The sequence below is a fragment of the Grampus griseus genome (assembly GCF_964374135.1).
Source record: "Grampus griseus genome assembly, chromosome: 18".
NCBI lineage: Eukaryota > Metazoa > Chordata > Mammalia > Artiodactyla > Delphinidae > Grampus > Grampus griseus.
In genome coordinates, this window is record NC_139012.1 from 1404362 (window position 1) to 1425369 (window position 21008).

General features: G+C 44.7%; 1 protein-coding gene across 3 annotated transcripts in view; it reads left to right on the forward strand.

Annotated features, from left to right (window-relative positions):
- The window catches only part of TUBGCP3 (tubulin gamma complex component 3), a 60238-nt gene that overhangs the window by 25176 nt on the left and 14054 nt on the right, over positions 1–21008 (forward strand). For 2 of the 3 annotated variants that reach the window (XM_082675961.1, XM_082675963.1), the window contains exons 12-17: positions 7248–7358; positions 7695–7803; positions 10601–10790; positions 12751–12886; positions 13775–13843; positions 16342–16477. In XM_082675961.1, coding sequence (XP_082532087.1) covers positions 7248–7358; positions 7695–7803; positions 10601–10790; positions 12751–12886; positions 13775–13843; positions 16342–16477 — 751 coding nt within the window. The remainder of the gene's footprint in view (positions 1–7247; positions 7359–7694; positions 7804–10600; positions 10791–12750; positions 12887–13774; positions 13844–16341; positions 16478–21008) is intronic. The other variant, XM_082675962.1, reaches the window with a different exon arrangement.

Here is a 21008-nt window from a genome sequence, read left to right on the forward strand (position 1 = left end):
TGACCAGAGTGGGGCCGGGGCCATGTCTGCCCCTGTCTGCCTGGTGGGGCTCCTGGACCTGCTTTCTCTGGCCCGCCGTCCACTCCTCCCCAGTAACTTCCCTGCGTGCAGCTCCTGTCAGTCTTTGTTGACGGCTCTGCAGAGCTCACTTCCTGTGTAACGTGGCTTTATCCTGTGGTCCTTCCAGGAAGCTCTTTGAAACGCCCATGTTTACCTGGTTCCCGGGAGGCTTTTCTCTCCCCCTCCTGCTGCAGAGCGACTCACAGTGTCCCACCTTGGCTGCCTCTGGGTTTGACTGACTTGCAGCCCAAGGATGAGTTTTCAGTCCTTTTATCTGAAAGAAAACTTCCAGGTGGCCTCTGAGCTTTGCTATTTCTGTGGCATCATTAAAACTGCCTCTGCGTCCACCAGTTGGAATTTTACTTTTATTTTATTTATTTATTTTAAATTACTTAATTAAGTTTTGGCTGCGTTGGGTCTTCGTTGCTGTGCGCGGGCTTTCTCTAGTTGCGGTGAATGGGGTCTGCTCTTCATTGCGGTGCGTGGGCTTCTCATTGTGGTGGCTTCTCTTGTTGCAGAGCATGAGCTCTAGGGTGCGCGGGCTTCGGTAGTTGTGTCACATGGGCTCAGTAGTTGTGGCTTGTGGGCTCTAGAGTGCAGGCTCAGTAGTTGTGGCTCACAGGCTTAGTTGCTCTGCGGCATGTGGGATCTTCCTGGACCAGGGCTTGCATCCGTGTCCCCTGCATTGGCAGGTGGGTTCTTAACCACTGTGCCACCAGGGAAGACCGGACTTTTCTTTTAATTGTTAAAAAGATATGATCCTTTAGTCGAGTGGTGCAGGGATTAGTATCCAGCTTTTATTTTGTTTATCTTGTATTAGGATGAAGTGCAAAGGCAGGCAAGACTAGAGACCTGTAAGAATTTACAGATGTCCTCTGAATAGACATTTTTCCAAAGAAGACATACAGATGGCCAACAGACACATGGAAGGATGCTCAACATCACTAATTATTAGAGAAATGGAAATCAAAACCACAGTGAAATATCACCTCACACCTGTCAGAAATGGCCGTCATCAAAAAGAAGAAATAACAAACGTCGGCGAGGACGCGGAGGAAAGGGAGCCCTGGGCACTGTTGCTGGGAGTGTGAATTGGCGCAGCCACTGTGGAGGGCTCTCAAAATAATTAACAATAGAACTACCATAGGAGCCGGCAATTCCGCTCCTGGGTATATACCTGAAAAAACGTAAACACTGAATTGAAAAGTTACATGCGCGCCGATGTTCATAGCAGCATTATTTCCAATTGCCAAGATATGGAAGCAACCTAAGTGTCCATCAACAGATGAATTAATAAAGAAGATGAGGTACATATACACACAATGGAACACGACTCCGCCATAAAAAGAATGGAATTTTGCCATTTGCAACAACGTGGATGGACTCGGAGGGCATTATGCCAAGTGAGATAAGTCAGAGGAAGACAAATAGTGTATGCTATCACTAATATGTGGAACTTAAAAAATACAACAAACTAGTGATGTAACAAAAGAGAAGCAGACTCAGATGTAGAGGACGAACTAGTGGTTACAAGTGGGGAGAGGGAAGGGCGAGGGGCAAGATAGAAGTGGATGATTAAGAGGAACAATTGGTCATGTATAAAACAAGCTACAAGGATATACTGTATAGCACAGGAACTATAGCCAGTATTTTATAATAAGTGTAAATGGACTTTTAATCATTGTGAATCAATATGTTGTACACCTGAACTTATAATGTACATCAACTATACCTCAGTTTAAAAAAAAGGTTTTACAGACGCACTGAATGATTAGTGTAGAAAGTGCTTGCAGTGTCTGGGGAGAAGTTTCGAATTATTTTTGGTTCTTACAGAGTAGGACTGTAAAAGGAAACCAGAGTTTCTCATTTTGCTACAATGACTATCCAGGGAAGCTCTATCGTGAGACATTTAGTGGCTCACGTGGGTTCCCCCCTGTAAACTGAGAGGTAAACAAATTACGCCAGTGTGTTCAAGGTAAGAACATGATAGCTCAATGCTAATTTGTTTTATATTTTTGCCTTTTGGATAAACCTGTCAGAGCTATAAAGGATTGGGGCCTTCAACTAGGAACAGGAAAATAAGGGAAAAGTTGAAAGTCAGCACTCTTGCTTTCCACTTGCTTCAAGTGTTAGCTGAAACGCTCTGCTGAGCCTCCCAAACCTGCATCCTCGGATCGGAAGGTCGGGGCACTAACTAGAGAGAATGCAGGGGCTGCTTTCTGGACTGCCTCTCTGGACGCCTTCAGCCCTCTCCTTACTTTGTTCCGCTTACACTCTTGCTGGGAGTTACTGGAGTTAAAGGTTGACCGTGTACCTGTCTTACGCTTCGGCACTTGGACGCCCGCCCCTGAAAGCTGTCGTCTGCCAGGCTGCCTGGTCGGCTCCAGGGCCTTCCCCTGGTCCAGAGCCTCCGGCTTCTCTCCGCGTGGCCAGAGGCGGGTCTCTTGGTGGCGGCCTGCCTGTTGACCCGTTGAAGTTGGGGTCCTTTGTGGTCTGAATGAATGGATCTGGTCTTAGAAGATAAGTCGCTTGCTGAGGAAATTACCCTCTTTATTTCTGTTCTTAGCAGGAAGACCTTGGCGTTCGTCCAGCACTTCATGAGAAATCATGGTTCAATTATGCTTTATTTTTCCCTCACTTCTTTCTGTGTTTGACATAGTGGTGAAAATTAAAGAACTTTGAGTGGAAAGTGCATCAGTAAAATAAAAGCATATTGCAATTATATTCTGACCTTGATTCTTTTCCTCCGTAGCTATATTTTTCGCAAGATTAATTATATCCTAAAGTGTGCCCAGGTCTCTCGGTGTTTGCTTCTAGATGTTTGCCAGTAGGTGATTGAGGGCTACTTTGCCCTCGGATGAAGTGATGCTACTTCTAAAGGTGACTGAATGCCTGAGTTCTTTATCTTTTAAATTAAATTTTCTTATTGTTCATACTGATAAAAATCCAGCTGTACTCCAACTATCAGGATAAATTAGTGTGTTGTCTGTAGAAACTAGCTCTTCTGTTTAAGTGAATAACAGATAAATAACAATTTATATGCAGTTAATCTAATCTGTTGAATGGCAGGCCACAGAGCGGACACACTGTGGTGACTGGGTAACCTCTTAGATTGTTCATGGTGAGCTTGTGACACTTCAGTTTCTATCAGGGCTGATTTGAGTTTATGTTAAAGTGGTGATAGCCTCATTATAATAGTACTGAAAGCAGTCATTAGTTATGTGTTTAAAATTAGAAAGGGAATATAAATTTAAAAACTGAAGAAAGGAATATCAATAAATACTTTCAGAATTTAAATTGATATCTAAAGATAAGAATATGAGTTGGAAATAAATGTAGCAGTCTCATCCTCATGATGATAAAAGTGTTGGCATTTGTTCAGATGCCTACTTAAAGGGAACTGGCTCCATACCATCTAGGATCAAATACAAGGATCAAATATAAGACCCTAACATCATTAGAAATTTTGTTTCCTTTAATAGTTACCCTTGGGAGTAGATTTCTGTGAACAGGAAAAAAAAGTCTTTTTTAGTTGATCGCCTTGGGAAAACAGTGTTTCTAAAAAAATTCTTACTTGTACCATATGTTCACTCATTGGCTTGAATTACTCAGTTCTTTTGAACAGTATTTTTTTCTGATTTAAAAATGTGCAATTAAAACGTTTCTGAGTATGTAAACACAGAGGGGAAAATTAAAATTTATTGAATCTCATCATGAACCTATAACCTCTGTTAATATTTTTGTATATCCCTTTTTTACAGTGTATTCTTATATATTTTTATGTGTGTGTATATCATACCACGCATAGTATTTTGTAAACTCTTTTTTTTTTAAATAAATTTATTTATTTTTGGCTGCGCTGGGTCTTCGTTGCTGCGTGCGGGCTTTCTCTAGTTGCGCTGAGCGGGGGCTACTCCTCGTTGCAGTGCACGGGCTTCTCACTGCGGTGGCTTCTCTTGTTGCGGAGCACGGGCTCTAGGCACGTGGGCTTCAGTAGGTTGCGGCACGTGGGCTCAGTAGTTGTGGCTTGGGGTCTCTAGAGCGCAGGCTTGGTAGTTGTGGCACATGGGCTTAGTTGCTCCACGGCATGTGGGATCTTCCGGACCAGGGCTCAAACCTGTGTCCCCTGCATTGGCACGCGGATTCTTAACCACTGCACCACCAGGGAAGTCCTGTAACCTCTATTTTTATTTTAAGTAAATAAAGAAAATAATTTCATGCCATTAAACATATATTCTTCTATACCAAGACTTCATAAAATGTGATCTCTGAAACTCCTGAATAGCACAAAAAACTGTGTATTTTGTGGATATAAGCATTTTTTTCCTGGGAAGAAAATCTATAGTTTTCATCAGATTCTCAGAATGGCTTCTGATAGTTAACAGACTTCATTTTAATTAATTAATTAATTTTTTCCCAGCCATGACACGTGGCTTGCGGGATCTTAGTTCCCCGACTAGGGATTGAGCCCAGGCCACGCAGTGAAAGTGCTGAGTCCTAACCACTGGACTGCCAGGGGATCCCCATACTTCATTTTTAATGACTACATGATAATATTCTGTAATTCATTTTTACACATTTAGTGTGTATTAGAAGTATGTTGTGCCCCAAAATACTTTATTCCAGTAACGCAAGGATAATGTTTCACTCAGAGTTTCTTCATCTGTATTCACAAAGGAAGGTGGTCTGTAGTTTCCATTTGGGGCATTATTTTTATCAGGATTAGCTCGTGTTAAACGAGATTCATTAAATAAACAGGTACCGCACATTCTTCTGTGGTCTAGAATAATATAAGAAAGATACCTTTTTTTACAGTTTAGTAGGCCCCATGTCTTAGTGATAGCAGTTTACATTTCTGATTTCTTCTACAGATACTGCTCTTTTTACAGTCTTCTCTCTCCCTCCCTCCTCTGTTTCTCAAGCCCCTTCCTTAGGTTTATTTTGGTTATTTACTTTTTGCTAGGAAACTATTAATTTTGTATTGCTATATATTTGCTAAAAATATTTTAAAAATTCTTTAAATCCATTTTGTATCTGCAGACACACCTTTGTAGCCAGGGTTGTGTGTTATTCACCAATTGGTGATTTGGAATTTACGTAAAAATCAACAAAAAGGCATTTAGGTATGTTAGGACTTCAATGGATCTTACAGTCCAGTGGGAGGACCGAGCTGCCATGTGTAACGTGGCCATTGCTGCGTCTCAGACATCCAGCTGCTGACTTAAAGTACTGCCAAGTACTCAGACTGTGGTCCAAATGCCATTTCTCCCTAAAAGGGACTGGGGCTCCTTGGAGAAGCAGCTGATTCTAGGTCGGGGGAGAAATGAACGCTTAGGAACCTAGAGCCTGGATCAGGCCAGCAGCAGGGAAGGCACCTTGCGTGGAGTCTGAAGGATGCAGCGTCAGCTCAAGGCACTCCGCCCTCCCAGGATGGGCAGCGGGACGCCGGGAGGGATAGTAACCGAGATGGATCGAAGCACCAGATGCGCTCCAGTCCATCTAACTAGTCGCCGTGGACGGGTGTAAACATACTATCAGACACTCCTCAGCGTCTCTTGGTGGAGTCAGTTTTTCCCCTTTTAATCTTTCGATGTAAGTGACTGTAATGATCGCTCCTGGTGAGGACGCTAGCTCAGAGGAAAGGGTGCTGGCCTGGCCAGTAAAGAGAAAATGCAGCCCAGAAGGAAACAGACCCCAGTGTGTACTGTGTGCAGGGATGGAAGATCTAAGGAACTAAAACAGTGCAGCGGGAATACAGCTGTCCCTCGGTATCCATGGGGCATTGTTTCCAGGACCCTCGCAGATAAACGTTTGCAGATGCTCAAGTCCCTTGTGTAAAGTGGTGTGGTGCCCACCCTACCCGCATCCCTGGGCTCTGCATCCGTGGATGCCCCCAGCCAGGGATACGGAGGGCCCAGTGTGCTTACTAGAATAGTGGAGAATCTTTCCGTAATCTAGGATGGGAGCTCTTAGGAAGACAGGAGACCCAGAAGCCATAAAGGAAGACAGTCACCAACATGACCCAGAAAGAAAAAGACAAAACATGGAGCAGACCATACACAGTGGCAGATCATTAACTTGGAAACATTTGTAATTCTTAATGATTCACAAATGGTCACTCGCCCTTATATAACAAAGAGCCTCTGTGTATTGGTAAGAAAAAGACAGTAGAAAGATGGGATGAAGATATAAAAAGACAATTCACAGGAGAAAATCATGTGGTAATCAGCATTATGAAAATGGGCCCAGCTTCCTTTGTTGTCAGTGAAAGAACAGGACAAGCAACCGTGATTTTGCCTGATTGGCAAAATTCAAACCGAGCAAGGATGCAGAAATGTAGAGCTTCCTGTGGTGGGAGGGTCAGTTGACAGGGCCGTTTGGAAGGGAGATCTGGCGTTGTTTATAAAAATTAGAAATTACTTTGACTCAGCAGTTCTGCTTTTAGAGATTGGGTTTATAGAAATAAAAGCACAGGTCTGTTAGGACTATGACTGAAAAAGGAGAGTGGCCTCAGTGTAGTAGCAAACGAGCTGGAAACCATAGCAGCTTAGTTTCCTCCTTAACACCTGTGCCCTTTGGGATGTCAGGGAACAGGCGGCGGGGCGGGGTTAGGGACGGGGAGGAAGTGAACAGGGGAAACTTCTGAGCGCAGTGGTTCTGGGGGAGGGCGCCACGCGAAGGTCGCTTCCTGCAGTGCTGCGGGTGGACCTGGGGCCTCTGCAGGCGGTGCACAGCGGCAGGAGGAGACGCTGCTGATTGGTGGAAGGAGGAGAGGAAGACTCTGAATTGGCTTGAATTGAATATTCAAACAGCCCCAGAGGCTTGTGTGCCTTTCCTGAGGTGGTGGGAAGAGTCCGTGTGGATTAGGCAGGCCTCGCACTCAGATCCATGACGTACACAGCAGAGGCTGTGATTGATATTATATTTACACGGGCGACCACATGTCTTTAAGAAAAAGCTTATCTTATTTTCACTATATTTTGGTTTTAAAAAGTGGGGAATAAGTGATTCCATTTAGAGAGATCTATCAAAATGCCTCTTAAAATAAGATTTATTGTATAAATGGTAAGCCTCCCAATATCTGGAGAATTTTGCTTCCTAGAATTACTTACTTCTTGATGTTGCTGTTAGCTAATATTTCGCCATAAATATCACTTTTTAATGTTTCACTGCCTCTTTCCTTTCAGTTTTTCGTAGCATCAGATCCAACAGTGAAGACAGACCGGCTGTGGCACGACAAGTACACCCTGAGGAAATCAATGATCCCATCCTTCATGACGATGGACCAGTCCAGGAAGGTAGGGTGGGGCTGCTGTGACTGTGATGTGCTAATGCTGTATTTACCTGCATCCGGTGACAAAACCAGTCTTCAGTTACACACAGTTTTGTGGCATTTTAGGATTTACATTCTTGAGGTGAAGTATATGTTAATTGACTGCCTCAACGCATTAATATGTGTTTGTTAATAACGATTTTTTCAGTTCCTGGAATTCACTTGATACTATCCCAGATGTTCTTATTATTTAGTTTTTAGTCAATAGAATAATTTGTTGCTTATGAATATTTGTAGTGCTTGGATGTTTGATCGTTTTAATTTTGAATAAAGGTAACTAGAATATTTTCCTTTTTTTTAGGTGCTTTTGATAGGAAAATCAATAAATTTCCTGCACCAGGTTTGTCATGACCAGACGCCCACTACAAAGATGATAGCTGTGACCAAGTCTGCAGAATCACCCCAGGACGGTATGATGACGATGATGGTGGTGATAGGGATGGTGGTGATAATGTGATGGCACAATGGTGGTGATGATGGTGGTGGTGGTGATAGTGGTGATGTCGGGGTGACGTTGGTGATGGTGGTGGTGACAGTGCTATATATTGCTTGAAGTACGTTTCGTTCAATAGGACTGACAGATTTTCTGAATTATTATCCAGGATACCTTAATACACAGTGTGACACATATAAAATATCTATTACTGTGTAAATTTTGAATTTTCTTTCTTATACAGTTAAACAATAAGTAAGTGTAGCTATTTTACTCTCCTTGGTAACTTGTGTTACTTTTTTTATGATGCAGTGACAGTATGCCAAAGTAAGGAAACACTTGCTAATGAACTCAGAGGCTTGTTCAGAAATCAGCGTGGATTCCCAGCGTTTATGTATTCAGAATGCCGCACCGTGTTAACCGCTCTGTGGTTTTCCCTCATTTACTACTGCCCTCTCTGCCATTTCCCCCATTTGCTGCCTGCCCCATCCTCAGCAATTTCATGTATTCTCTGTGTGGCTGACTTAACACGGACAGCTGTCGGGTCTTGGCTACATTTGTTCCTTATACTGTTGTCTTGACTCATTCAAGTTTATTTTGTGTGAGGCATTGTGGTAGCTATAGGGGAGATGGTATGAATTCACCATGATGATGCTTTTCATGAACTGTGATCTAGGAATGGAGATTAAATGTACAAAAAAGTGAAATAATCAATAAGTAGTAAATGGTAGAAAGTGATATATGAAATGAGGTGTACAGATAACGTGCTTGAAGCACAGAGTGCAGTACTGCTAGCTGTAGGCACTGTGCCATTTGGTATATACAGGTCTCCAGAGCTTATGCATCTTGTATAATCAAAACTTGGTACCCTTGGACCTTCACCGTCCTGTTTCCCCCTCTCCACCGTCCCTGGCAGCCACCATTCTACGCTCTGATTCTATGAGTTTGACTATTTTAGATTCCACATGTAAGTGAGATCATACAGTATTTCTTTTCTCTGTCTGGCTTACTTCACTCAGCATGATGTCATCCAGGTCCATCCACGTTGTCACCAATGGCTGAAGTACCTTCTTTTTTCAGGCTGAATTATGTTCCATTGGATATGTACACTGTATCTTCTTTATCCATTCATATGTCCGTGGACACTTTGGTGGTTGCCATGTCTTGGCTTTTGTCAGTAATGCTGCAGTGAACACGGAGTGCAGAGATTCCTTTGAGATCCTGACTTCATTTCCTTTTTGGATGTGAATTGCTGGGTCGTGTGGTAGTTCTGTTCTTAATTTTTTTGGGAACCGCCGCACTGTTCTCCACAGTGGCTGCACTGGGGCTCCCTTCTCTCCACGCCCCCATCAGCACTTGTGATTTCTTGACGTTTCGATGGTGGCCCTTCTGCGAGGCCTGAGGTGGCGTCTCATTGTGGTTTTGATTTGCATTTCCCTGATGATTAGTGATGCTGAGCACCTTCTTGTGTTCCTTTTGGCCCAGCTTGATTTTCAGCATCTGAGAGGACTCGCTAGGGGAGATTCCAGAATGTGCTGGAGTTGTACTGAAAATCCAGAGCAAGGTCAGGGCTGACGGGAGATGTGGTTGCAGCTGTGTCGCCATGCGGTTAAGGCCAGGGCCCCAGGGCTCCAGAGCGAGGCGGCGGCTGCAGCCGCGGGCCACACACGTCTCCCTCTCACCCCTCTGGCTCCCCGTCTCAGGTGTGTTTGACACGCACTATTCTGCGTAAACTTTTTAGGGATTCAGAGATGCCAGGTTAGTTCTTAGAATATGGAGATCCCCGTACAGAATTTTTGGAAACACCTGTGCTGAAGAGGTAGCAGAAGGAGGAAGAGCCAGGTGAAGAGTTGTTTTGATGCCTTTCGACGCTTCCCTAGTGGCCGGAGAAGATAGCACTTAGGGAGGACGAGTGCCGTGCCCTGCCTGCCGTGGAGACCCGCGGGGGAGGCCAGCACCGCCGAGCGCCCAGCGCCCAGCACGTGGCGGGCGTGCAGGAGACCGCTGGGCCTCCGTCGGCGACTCTTGCCCCCTCCACTGCTGCCCTCTGTGGAGGAAGGTTGTTTGGCTGTCAGTACCGCTGGGAGGATGGGAGGTGCGGACTCGGAGGGCTGCTGGTAATGATACAAAAAGCAGTGGGACAAGTCACATTTATATTTCTCATAGGTGAGAAATTTTGGAAATTTAGAAGTGAGCCTAGAGAGTTAAGGGTAAATGTTTTCCTGTGGGAGCCTATGGAACAGAGACTGGCCAGCAGGCTCGGGGTCGCGTGTCTTCTGACAGGCGCTTGGGCTGCCATTGGTTGGCATCGGACCTTTTCTTTGACGTGAAAACCCTTCATGAATCAAACGCTGGTACAGTAAGAACACTTCCGGGGGGAGATATTGACATTTTTAAAATGACGTAGATCAACAGAAATGTATGTTGCCCCTCCCCCTCCCCCATCCCTGCAATATGACCGTGGTCAGCTCGGCGCCTGGCGTCCTCACGTTGCTGCACCATCAGACCTCCGCTTCTACAGAAAACTACATTTTCCTCACTGTGGACACCTTAGTTTCTCCGCAGTAATGTATAACTAGAATAGCAGCAGTACTGAAATAGGTTTTTCTTAATGGGCCCGTTATTCCGAAGCACAAACAAGCCCTCCTGACCACGCCCTCGGCTGTCAGCGAAGCTGTGAGCGGGTGTAGTGACTCTGTGTGTGTGAGTCTCATTCCTCCTCGTAAGATGCAGATTATGTACGTATGTGTACTTTTCCCTTTTGTTCTTTACAGCTGCAGATTTTTTCACAGATTTGGAAAATGCATTTCAGGGGAAAATTGACGCGGCTTATTTTGAGACCAGCAAGTACCTACTGGATGTTCTGAATAAGAAGTACAGCCTGCTGGACCACATGCAGGCCATGCGGCGGTACTTGCTGCTGGGTCAAGGAGACTTCATCAGGCACTTAATGGACTTGCTCAAGTAAGAAGGCTCTTGAGGGTTTTTTGTAGGCGTGCAGTAGATTTCAGCGCGATAAAGAGCTTTACAGTTTCTCTTTAAAAGAGTAAAAGCGACATTAGAGGAAATGTGTCAAATCCTCACGGAACGTTGGGAAGGTGAAATCCAGGAGAGAAAACCGTCGCGTCACCAGGCCGATGTCCCTCTAGCTCTGCTGGTCCTGCGCTCCGCTCGCGGGGCTCGTGCGCTTCCTGAGCGCTGGCACCGACCAGCAGGGGCATGAGGGGTGCGTGGTGAGGTCGGTTAGCCTAGCTTCAGTTTGAGAGTAGTCTGAGAAATAAAATGTATGTTTCAAGATGGAACTTCTTCTTCCATGTTTTTAGTTTACATTATTTCTTGCTAAAAAAAAATAAAAAACAAAACAACTTCATGGAGCAAATACAACTGCTCCTTCCATTTAGTTCCATGACGTTCCTCCTGGCACCGTCCCTTCTAGAAGGAAGTGTGTGTCCCTCCTTCCTGCCATAGAGACAGGAGGGCCAGCTCTGTAGCAGACAGCCGGGCCCCGGGCAGCCGAGGGTGGGCACAGCGTGGACTCGGGCGCCTAGGACTGGACATGTGGCTTCTTGGCGCTGCCTTTGGGACACTTCAGTCATGCCTTTGTGAGTCCAGCAGTGTCTCAGGCCTTTGGTCCCCAGACTCCATGTGTGTCGGAATCCCCTCCAGGGATTGTTGGACTGGATGGCCGGGCCTGCCCGCAGAGCCCGGCTCCATGGCTTTGGGCTGGAGCCAGGACGGTGCGTCCCTAGAGGGTCCCGGCCGAGGGGAAGCTGCTGGCATGGGGACTGCACTTGAGAAGCCGCTTCAGCCACGGAAACTCCGTAGTTCCACCTCTAACCAGAAGGCCGTCTTCAGTATGAAAGATGATTGAGTTTGGGGGGCACACATAGCAAGCAGGCTCAGGGGTAACCTTGTTTGAGGTGTTAGCTCATGAAAGAGTTGATGATCTGCTGAACATGAATTTTTGGTGGTTATACTTCCTGAAGGAGCCTTTCTGCTCTCTGTAAGGAAGGGGGTCACTGGTGACTTAGGTACTGGTCCCAGGGCAGCACCTGTGGGGAGTGGGTGGAGATGAGTTTTTAGGGGGAGATGTTCTTTCAGTGGCCCAGGGGGTGGGGGCCAAGTGTGCAGGTTTGGGGTGGAGGAGAGCAGGTGTTTCGTGAACGTTTAGAGGCCATGGCCGTGTTGCAGATCGCATCATTTAGCCGACTTACCCGTGTTTGCCTTATGCCGCGTTTTAATAATTAGAGTGTCTCATCCTTGATAGCAAATGAAAAATTTATTTCTTCTCAAAGGCCTGTTTTAAGTTTCTAGTTTTAAAAGGGGAATGTCATCAGCCTCTAGCTTGCCTCAGCTTTATTTGAGCGACACTGACGTTGCTGGTCCTTTTCCACCCTGTGCACACCTGGGGCGGACCTCGGAAATGTTAGCTTCATGTTTAGGGACGCAGATGTCAGTTTCATGTTTAGGAACGCAGATGTCAGTAACCCTTAAGTGTTTGCTGGTAACACGGTAGTTCTTAGCCTTTAGAATCATGGTGTCCACACAGCCAATTGTTTTGATTTAATCTAGTCCTTTCTGCCCATTGGATCTGTACAGGAAGTTACAGTAGTTCATGCTACTGTAGGCCAGGCTTAAGTTTGAAAACTGTATTTTTTAACATGCGTGGCTCACTTAAGATTTTCGGTTTTAAGCTGAATCAAAGTTAATTTTAAAGAAGTGTTTTGCTCCCCCAAATACTTGATGAAATCTTATCTCTAGTTAATTCTGTAGCACTCAGGTTTTACGGTCATTTTGTTGCCTGTTGTATCGGTTCCATTTGTCCTGTTAGGTTTTGTCACTTGAACTCTATAGTCTGAAGTTTCAGGAAGCGCATTGAGAATCCAAGTAACATCCTCTTTTGCTTTTACCAAACTCTGTTAAGACCAGAGCTTGTCCGTCCGGCTACGACTTTGTACCAACACAACCTGACTGGAATTCTTGAAACAGCTGTCAGAGCCACCAACGCCCAGTTTGACAGCCCTGAGGCCCTCAGAAGACTGGATGTGAGGCTGCTGGAGGTACCGCAGCTCTGGTCCCACCCGGGGCTCCTCGCTGGCGCCCTCCGTGTGGCCTGAGGCCCCGCTGCTCCGCTCTGCTCTCTTCTCTACTCTTCTCTCTGCTCTTCTCTGCTCTGCTGTCTCTTCTCCCCTCCCCTCCCCTCCCCTCCCCTCCCCTCTCTTCGCTGCTCCATGCTGCTCCGCTCTGGTGGGGGGGAGCTGGCCACCGTGCTTTGGAATCCCTGTCCGGTGGCCTGGCGTGGTGTGGCCTCAGACGGGTCCCTGCACCTCAGTGTGTTCTCCTGACAGAGGGCCGCCAGGGCTGCGGGCAGGGGACGTGCAGCTCTGTCCTGGGGCCTGGCCAGGTGGGTGCTTAGTCACCTCCGCTGTTGCTGCTGGTGACGACACCGGGCACAGAGGTGACAGATCGCAGTAGCATTGATCACAAACAGAGGTGTTTAGTTTTAGTTGAGAGAAGATGGCTTTTTTAGGGGAATGAGCATTTCATAAACATAATACACTGTTTGCTTACTTATGATGAAGGACCATTAGCAGAACCTGTGGGTTTTTAAAAAATGTTTACTTTTATGGATTAGGAACACAAAAGGCAGTGGGTTTTTGTCATTTAAGAAAATGCTGATGAATGTTAAAACTGATTTTACAATTTCATTAAAAATATGCTCTTTATTCCAGAATATTTGCAGGGCAGCTCGTATGCGCCTGTCTGTCTAGATGCTGAGGGTACAGGAGTGGAAAAAAGATGCCCTCCTCTGCTCTCAGGCAGCTCTCGCTCAGAACTGCGGAGTGGTTTTTAAAAATTGGGCTTTATTTTAATGCCTTTCCTTTGAGGACTCGACAGCTTCACAGTGGTGGGAAGCCCTGCAGTTGTGTGTTTGTTTTTGCTCTCAGGTCTCTCCAGGTGACACCGGCTGGGACGTCTTCAGCCTGGACTACCACGTCGATGGGCCCATTGCAACCGTAAGATCCCGCTGGGCGCCGTCGTAGCTGTTTGGGTGGCTGCACGTCCCTGTTGCTTCAGAGTCGGTTTCTCTCTAGAGCTCCGCGTGAAGTGCTTGCTCGCATCCCCGATGCGTCCATTGAATGAATGCTCGAGCCAGAGTCGTGTGTGTGTGCGTGTGCATGTGTGTGTGCACCAGTCACTAATGAGTGCTGAAGTGCTGGATTATTTTAAGAATTCTTAATATCATTTGTTCTTATCATAGGTTTCAGCAAGTACTTAACAAATGGGTTATTCATTTTGTTCCATTATTCTTAGACTGTAGTGACTAATTTAGGATAATTTGAAGGGAACTATAAAGTATTTTAGTGGCGTTGTATTTTTACTACTTGGATAAAATTTGATATTTAGTATCCATTTGAGCTGATTAGAAAATAGCTGCGCAGTTGTTCACGGCGCTCTTCCACTGTGTTTAAAGAAAAGCTCTGTTTCCTTGAATGGTTCCCAGGTCATAAAGGATTGACCAGCACAGCTCTCTTGTGTGTCTGCAATTAAAATGCCCTCTTTAGTGCTCAGTTTTTCTTTTTTCAGACTTGAGTGAACTCTCCTTGACCAAGGTATCTCTTTGAACTTATCTCAGTCATTTTCATATCTGAAATATTGAAGAAGGACATGCATTTCTTCTAATTCTTGGGAGAATATTCTGTTAAGAAGTAGTGTAGTTTGGCTCTACTGTGTCTCCCTAGCGGTCTCTGCAGAGTTGGCTGTCCATGGCTGTCCTTCCTCTCCAGGGGTGATGTGGGCCCATCTCCTGCTGGAGAGCCTGCACCGAAGCCGGCTCTCCTGCATTCCCTCTGGGCTGACAGCTTTGCTCTGCAGGGGGCCCTGCCTGTCTCCTGTGAGGCGGTAGCTGCTGGGGCAGGCTTTTCACATGGAAACTCCCATTGTTTAAACTTTACCAGATCAAAGCTACTACATCTTCAATATACAGCTGTGCTCAGACTTAATTTTTGGTCATATTCAAATTAGTTTTTTCTCCTTAGATGTACGTCATAAATAGTTTTAAGTAATTATAATGTACAAAACAGGATATTTTAACAAATTATTTATGTTAGAAACTTTCATATTCTCTACCTTGTTAATATTGCATATACTACATATTATTTTTTCGTAGAATAAATGATACCATAGTGAAGGCAGCTGCATCGATTATTTCACAAAATGTAGGTGCCTGGAGTGATAGATACACTGAGCATGGTCTGTATACACGGTTACTTAATTGTATGATTTTGCACATCTTATGAGAGTATCGAAGTTATGCATTGCATACCTTGTGCATAAATAATTGATCACGCAATGTTATATTTTCAAGATTTTAGATTTTTGAAAGCTCTAGTAGAGTCAAGAAAATAAGTTTATATCATAGATGTATTTAAAAAGAAATTTAAGATAGATCCCTGCCTGTGGCTAATAGGTGTCAATTTCCTTGCTGACTCCAGTGGGTTGATGGTCCGACGGGAGAGGCTGGATTGGAAGGAGAAGAGGCCTTGTAATTGGTTGGTGGAGTCTGCCCAGGACTCACACAGGGAGTGGCCTCTTCCCTGTCCAGTCTTTGCCCTCCAGTCCCAGGGTCAGCATATGTCCTGGGTTGGCATGTTCTCAGTGGAGTGGCTGTACCTGTAACCATTTTATTAGACAGCTGCAGATAATCAGACTAGCGTTAGAAATTGAAATAATTTTTAACTATCACATTAAATTCTGTGCAGTTGGATACAGAAGTTACTAGAAAGATAAAAAGGGCTGTTTTATTTAAAAATTTATGGTTTTAGAATCAGATTTTAGAAGCAAATGGATTTCCTGATTTTTCCCTGTTTAATTTACCATATTAATCTCTATTTCCTTTCTATTCTCATTGAGATTGTCATTTTTTGTATAGAATTTAATTAGAATGGGTACATATCTTAGTTATATAGTTACGTCTTCTATAACACAGCATTATTTTAGATTCTTACAAATTCTGTGAAGAAGGATTTGGAAGGACAGATGTCATTTTGACAGTGGGCAGGGTAAGATCCATGTATTTCTACCCTTGGTCTCCAGGGTGTTACATGAGGTGTCAGGAGCTTATTTGTTGAATGTTCCTCCGAACTTTATTCTGCAGTAAGTGATGGACTGAGGGACCACGTCCTGTGGGTGCTGTTTCCCTGTGTGAATGCAGTGGGATGTGAATGTCCCCCCTCAAGACAGGTTATAGTTTTAAGGAATTTCGGCCACACTGAACTTTTGTACATCAGGTCCGTTGAATGTGCTCTGACACATAAACGATCAGCGTGGTTGCTGTGTGATGACGCTTTCCTAAAGTGTGCTGTGTTCGTTGCTTACATACTACTTAGAACGTGTTAGAGTTGGTTGTGTGTTCTCTGACTTTTTGTTTAAGGAAAAAAAAAAAGACTGAGCCCTGCCCTGGGAGGACCCTCACCTCACAGGATCCTGTCAGCCTGTGTTCTGCTCTTTCCAGGTGTTCACTCGAGAGTGTATGAGCCACTACCTGAGAGTGTTTAACTTCCTTTGGAGGGCCAAGCGGATGGAGTACATCCTCACTGACATCCGGAAGGGGCACATGTGCAACGCCAAGCTCCTGAGAAATATGCCAGGTAAACCCCGGCAGAGGGCGTGTCCCCGCCTGGCCCCTGGTTTCTAGCAGCTTCGCAAAAACAGAAGTGTTCTTAACGTATTGAAAAGTGGTTTCTTGTGCTTTTGGATTTGTATTTTGTGAAGAGGCTCATTTGTAATATGCTTATCTTGACTTCAGTGCAAATCAGGAAAAGAAATTGAGTCAAGTTAGGTTTTTTTAGACATTGAAGTTTCTTTTAGAATCATGTAGTGTTCATATATGTACTTTAATTTTTTAAAAAAATAATCTTTAAGGAAAGAAAGCTGTTTAATAAATCACTGGCTCATTTAAAATTCACTAAGTGTTTTAATTAAAGTCTGTTTGGGAATTGCTTTAATATTGTTTTGGTTCATAAACCAGGACATGGGAAGATTTTACAATATTTTACAGTTAAAAGCTGTAATAAAACTCTCATGTCATGTAGTCAAGTTCATTTTTGTGTTTGTTTGTTTGTTTGTTTTTTTTTTTTGTGGTACGCGGGCCTCTCACTGTTGTGGCCTCTCCCGTTGCGGAGCACAGGCTCCGGACGCGCAGGCTCAGCAGCCGTGGCTCACGGGCCCAGCCACTCCGCGGCATGTGGGATCTTGCCGGACCGGGGCACGAACCCGTGTCCCCTGTGTCAGCAGGTGGACTCTCAACCACTGCACCACCAGGGAAGCCCCAAGTTCATTTTAATGTTATAAATATCGAGTGACTTGAATTATGAATAATTTTGAAATCTTTATATTGGAAGTGATTTGGTCAAAACGTTTGAGAAAGTATTTCAACAAATTATGTCTCCAGAGAAGAACCACACGGTCATACTGTTAATCCTTTGGTGAAAGCAGTTCCTAAAAGAGGAGCAGTTGTTTGCAGAAAGGCTGCATGAGCTCTGCTTGTTTACTAGGTCGAGGTTCCTCCCTGGGCAGCTCCCAGAGTTCCAGAACTGTGACACCCCAGAAGCTGGGGGCTGGTGGGTACCTGTCCACGTGGTAACACGCGGAATCACAGGTTTACTGGCGTCCAGGCTTTCTGTCTTCCCGGCGGGACTCGGCGAGTGGTCGTGATGCTCTTAGGCTCCTGGCCGAGCTTCCTCCAGACTCACTTCGAGACGATTATGGTAGGGTCCCTCTGAAGTAGCTGAGAAGGACTCAAGAGGGGGCGTTTTCTTTGAAAGCCTCTCGTGGTTGTGGACGGTAAATACGCCTTCAGCGTCCATTTTCTAGTCGATGAGGGCGGAGGCGCTGGCTCCTGGCTCTGCCTCTGCCGACCTCCCCGGAAGTCACGCGGTCGGAAGTCACACGGTCGGTGCGCCTGCCAGGTGTCCACTGGGCCTGCCCTCTCTCCTTCCCCGCGAGCACAGGGGTCTCATCTTCCTCAGTGTCTGATCGAGATCATTTCAGCACAGTGCAGATATTTGTCATTGTATCACTCTTCTCCTTTCGAAATAAACAACTGTATTATTATTATTATTTTAATATAAAGTTAGTTATTTATTTTTGGCTGTGTTGGGTCTTCGTTTCTGTGCGAGGGCTTTCTCCAGTTGCGGCGAGTGGGGACCACTCTTCGTTGCAGTGCGCGGGCCTCTCACTGTCACGGCCTCTTGTGTTGCGGAGCACAGGCTCCAGACGCGCAGGCTCAGTAGTTGTGGCTCACCGGCTTAGTTGCTCCGCGGCATTTGGGATCTTCCAAGACCAGGGGTCGAACCCGTGTCCCCTGCATTGGCAGGCAGATTCTCAACCACTGCGCCACCAGGGAAGCCCAACAACTGTATTATTTTTAGCTGTGGGAAATCTGAGCTCTGTAACAGATCCAAGTATTAGCTGGTTCTGATACGTTTTTCTGATTTGGATATCAGCAGTGTCTATGCGAATTGGCTTTTCTCTTATTTTGAATAGTCAGCAATGAGTTTTGTTTTCTACTTGAAGATAACTAATGCATTTATTTGATCAGTTTTCTGTGTAATTTTAACATAACTTGATCCTATTTTATCGTGTTCAGTTTCAGCTTCTTTCACTGAGCCTTTTCCCTTGTCATTAAAACTTCTTCTAACATATTTTTAATAGCATAATATTGCCTCCTGTGGACATATCATTTTATCTCTCCTCTTCGGTTGGGCATATAGTTTTTTTGATTTTTTTTTTTACTATTTTTCCACTAATATAAATAATGCCATAAGCTGTGTGTAAATATATATTTATATGCCTCTGGATATTTCTTTAGAATAGGTGAATTGGAATTGCTGGGTTAACAGATACGAATCTTAGGTTTACTGTGCATTTACTAATACTTTTATTTCTTAGTATTTATATTTTAACTCTGTTGGTACATATTGTCAGATTACTTTTCAGGAAAGTTTGTACCTGAAAAGTTTGTACCAATTTAATTTACATCCCCGTAAGCACAGCTGTCACTGGTTGATAGTTGTTGGATATTATGTTCAAACAAACTGTCAGTTTGATAGGTGAAAATGGAAGTTCATTTTATTTATTTGTTTTGTATGAATTAAAAAAATTTTTTTGGCCACACCCCATGGCATGCGAGATCTAAGTTCTCTGATGAGGGATGGAACCCATGCCCCCTGCAGTGGAAGCGTGGAGTCCTAACCACTGGACCACCAGGGAGTTTCCCCACTGGACCACCAGGGAATTCCCTGGAAGTTCATTTTAATTCCTTTTAATGCTTTTTAAATTATCTTTGAATGTAAACACTTTCTTTCTTTCGTCAGGAAATTGTTTTTTTGCCCATGTTTCTGTTGGAGTGCAGCCTTCTTACCTTTAACTTATAAGGAAGTGTTTTAGTTATTAACGGCCAGGCAACTTGATGAACAGAGATCAACCAGGAAGTTAGTCTTTTTAACACAGCAGATATAGAAATTTCCCACCAACCATAAATCTGAGGCAAAAATACAGGAAGATGCCAGAAAATGCTTCTGAAAGCAGCCCGTGGAGTCCTTCACATATGCACGTGTGTGTTTGGTCATGTGCACAGTATCCATGATCATCATCCCAGATATAATTTTAATAATATTCATCAAAATAAGTTGTTTGGAGTAAATAGTTACACCTGAAAACGATTTGCTCAGAGCAAGAGAGTTTGATAATGGTATGCCAAGCCGATTAAACCCATTTTTATATATATTTGCCATTTAGCTAGACAGAAAAGATTATTGATCTGAAATGGTTTACAGATTTTTTTCCTTTAAAAAGAAATGGAAGTTCTTTTGTTAGATTCAGTTAATCTAAAAACTTGCTATTAGTGGCAACTAAATGTGTATTTCAGATAACATTTAACCAGATGAAATAGACAAATACAGAACTACAGGTAAATGAGCTTCCTGCCTCTTTCTCAGCCTTTGTGTCCTGGGGGCAGGGAGTGCATGGAGCTTCCCCTCCCCAAAGAATGGTGTTAAAATAGTCTCCTTTTTGGTCTCCTTGGAAATAAAAGTGAAGGAGGAGGAGGTAGGGGAAGTGGTCGGCTCCCCTGCTGGCACGGGACTTGTTTTCCTTTCTTGGTGATTGATATGATAATGATTCATCTTACAGTTGGCGTTCTAGGCTTAGTGGAATGGTGGCTCAAAGATGAGTAGATGTTTTTCTCTTTGAAAGTTCCTTTTTGTGTCTGTCCACGTGGGTGAGTAGGTAGTCCTCAGTGATTACACGCCTGTGATGTGTTCTCTTCTTGTTTGCCAGACTGCTAGGTTGAGTGGTTAGCGCTCTGCCCGGATTCTGGGCTGTGGCCTCGGGCTGCCTCAGAGGCCTCGTCTGGGTGAGGGCTGGCTGGCAGCACTTGCCTTCAAGGCAAGGATGGAACCTGCGCAGCGCTCAGCCCAGTACCCCTCGGGGAGCCCCACGTGGACAGGTGTCCTCACACTCGGCCTGGTAGACAGAGGACGCCAGACGGTGTCTGCAGGAGGCCCTGACCGGTGACCAGAGGTCTTGTACCCAGGATACAGGAAAGACCCAGGGTCTTACCAATGTCCTTTGACTCCATAGCCTTGAGAAATGAATCTCATGGGTAATTTGGTGATATTTGGTGAATATCATCCCTTCAGCTGTAGATAAAAGTTGAAGGAGGTGATTTTGAAATTGTGAATAAATTGTTTTAGGGTATTTCTTGGAAAGAAACTTTTGTAATTTTTAACAACACTCAAGACTATTTCCAGTGCATCTCCAGTTGGGCAGAAGCTTCTGGGAAAGATGTCCACACCACACGGGTCAAGCCCGTGAGAGCTGCTGGTGTATTTTAAAGCCCAGAAGTCCCTCCCGCAGCCTTGAGGGGCAGTAGAGGATTACAGACAGGTCTAATGTCTCACACCTAAGTCTGCCGGAGGGGAGATGGTCATTCTTGGTGTCTGTGTAAAGCCGTCTGCCGCCACGTTAGTCCAGCGGGAGATGTACTGTATTTATGTATTTATTGGACCTCGGGGTGAATGTTGCTTTGCTTTTGGAAGTTTTAGAATTATATGGTTATTTGTGGTTCAATTGTAAAAACACAAGTACTTATATTTTAAGTATGTTTTAAGTGTATTT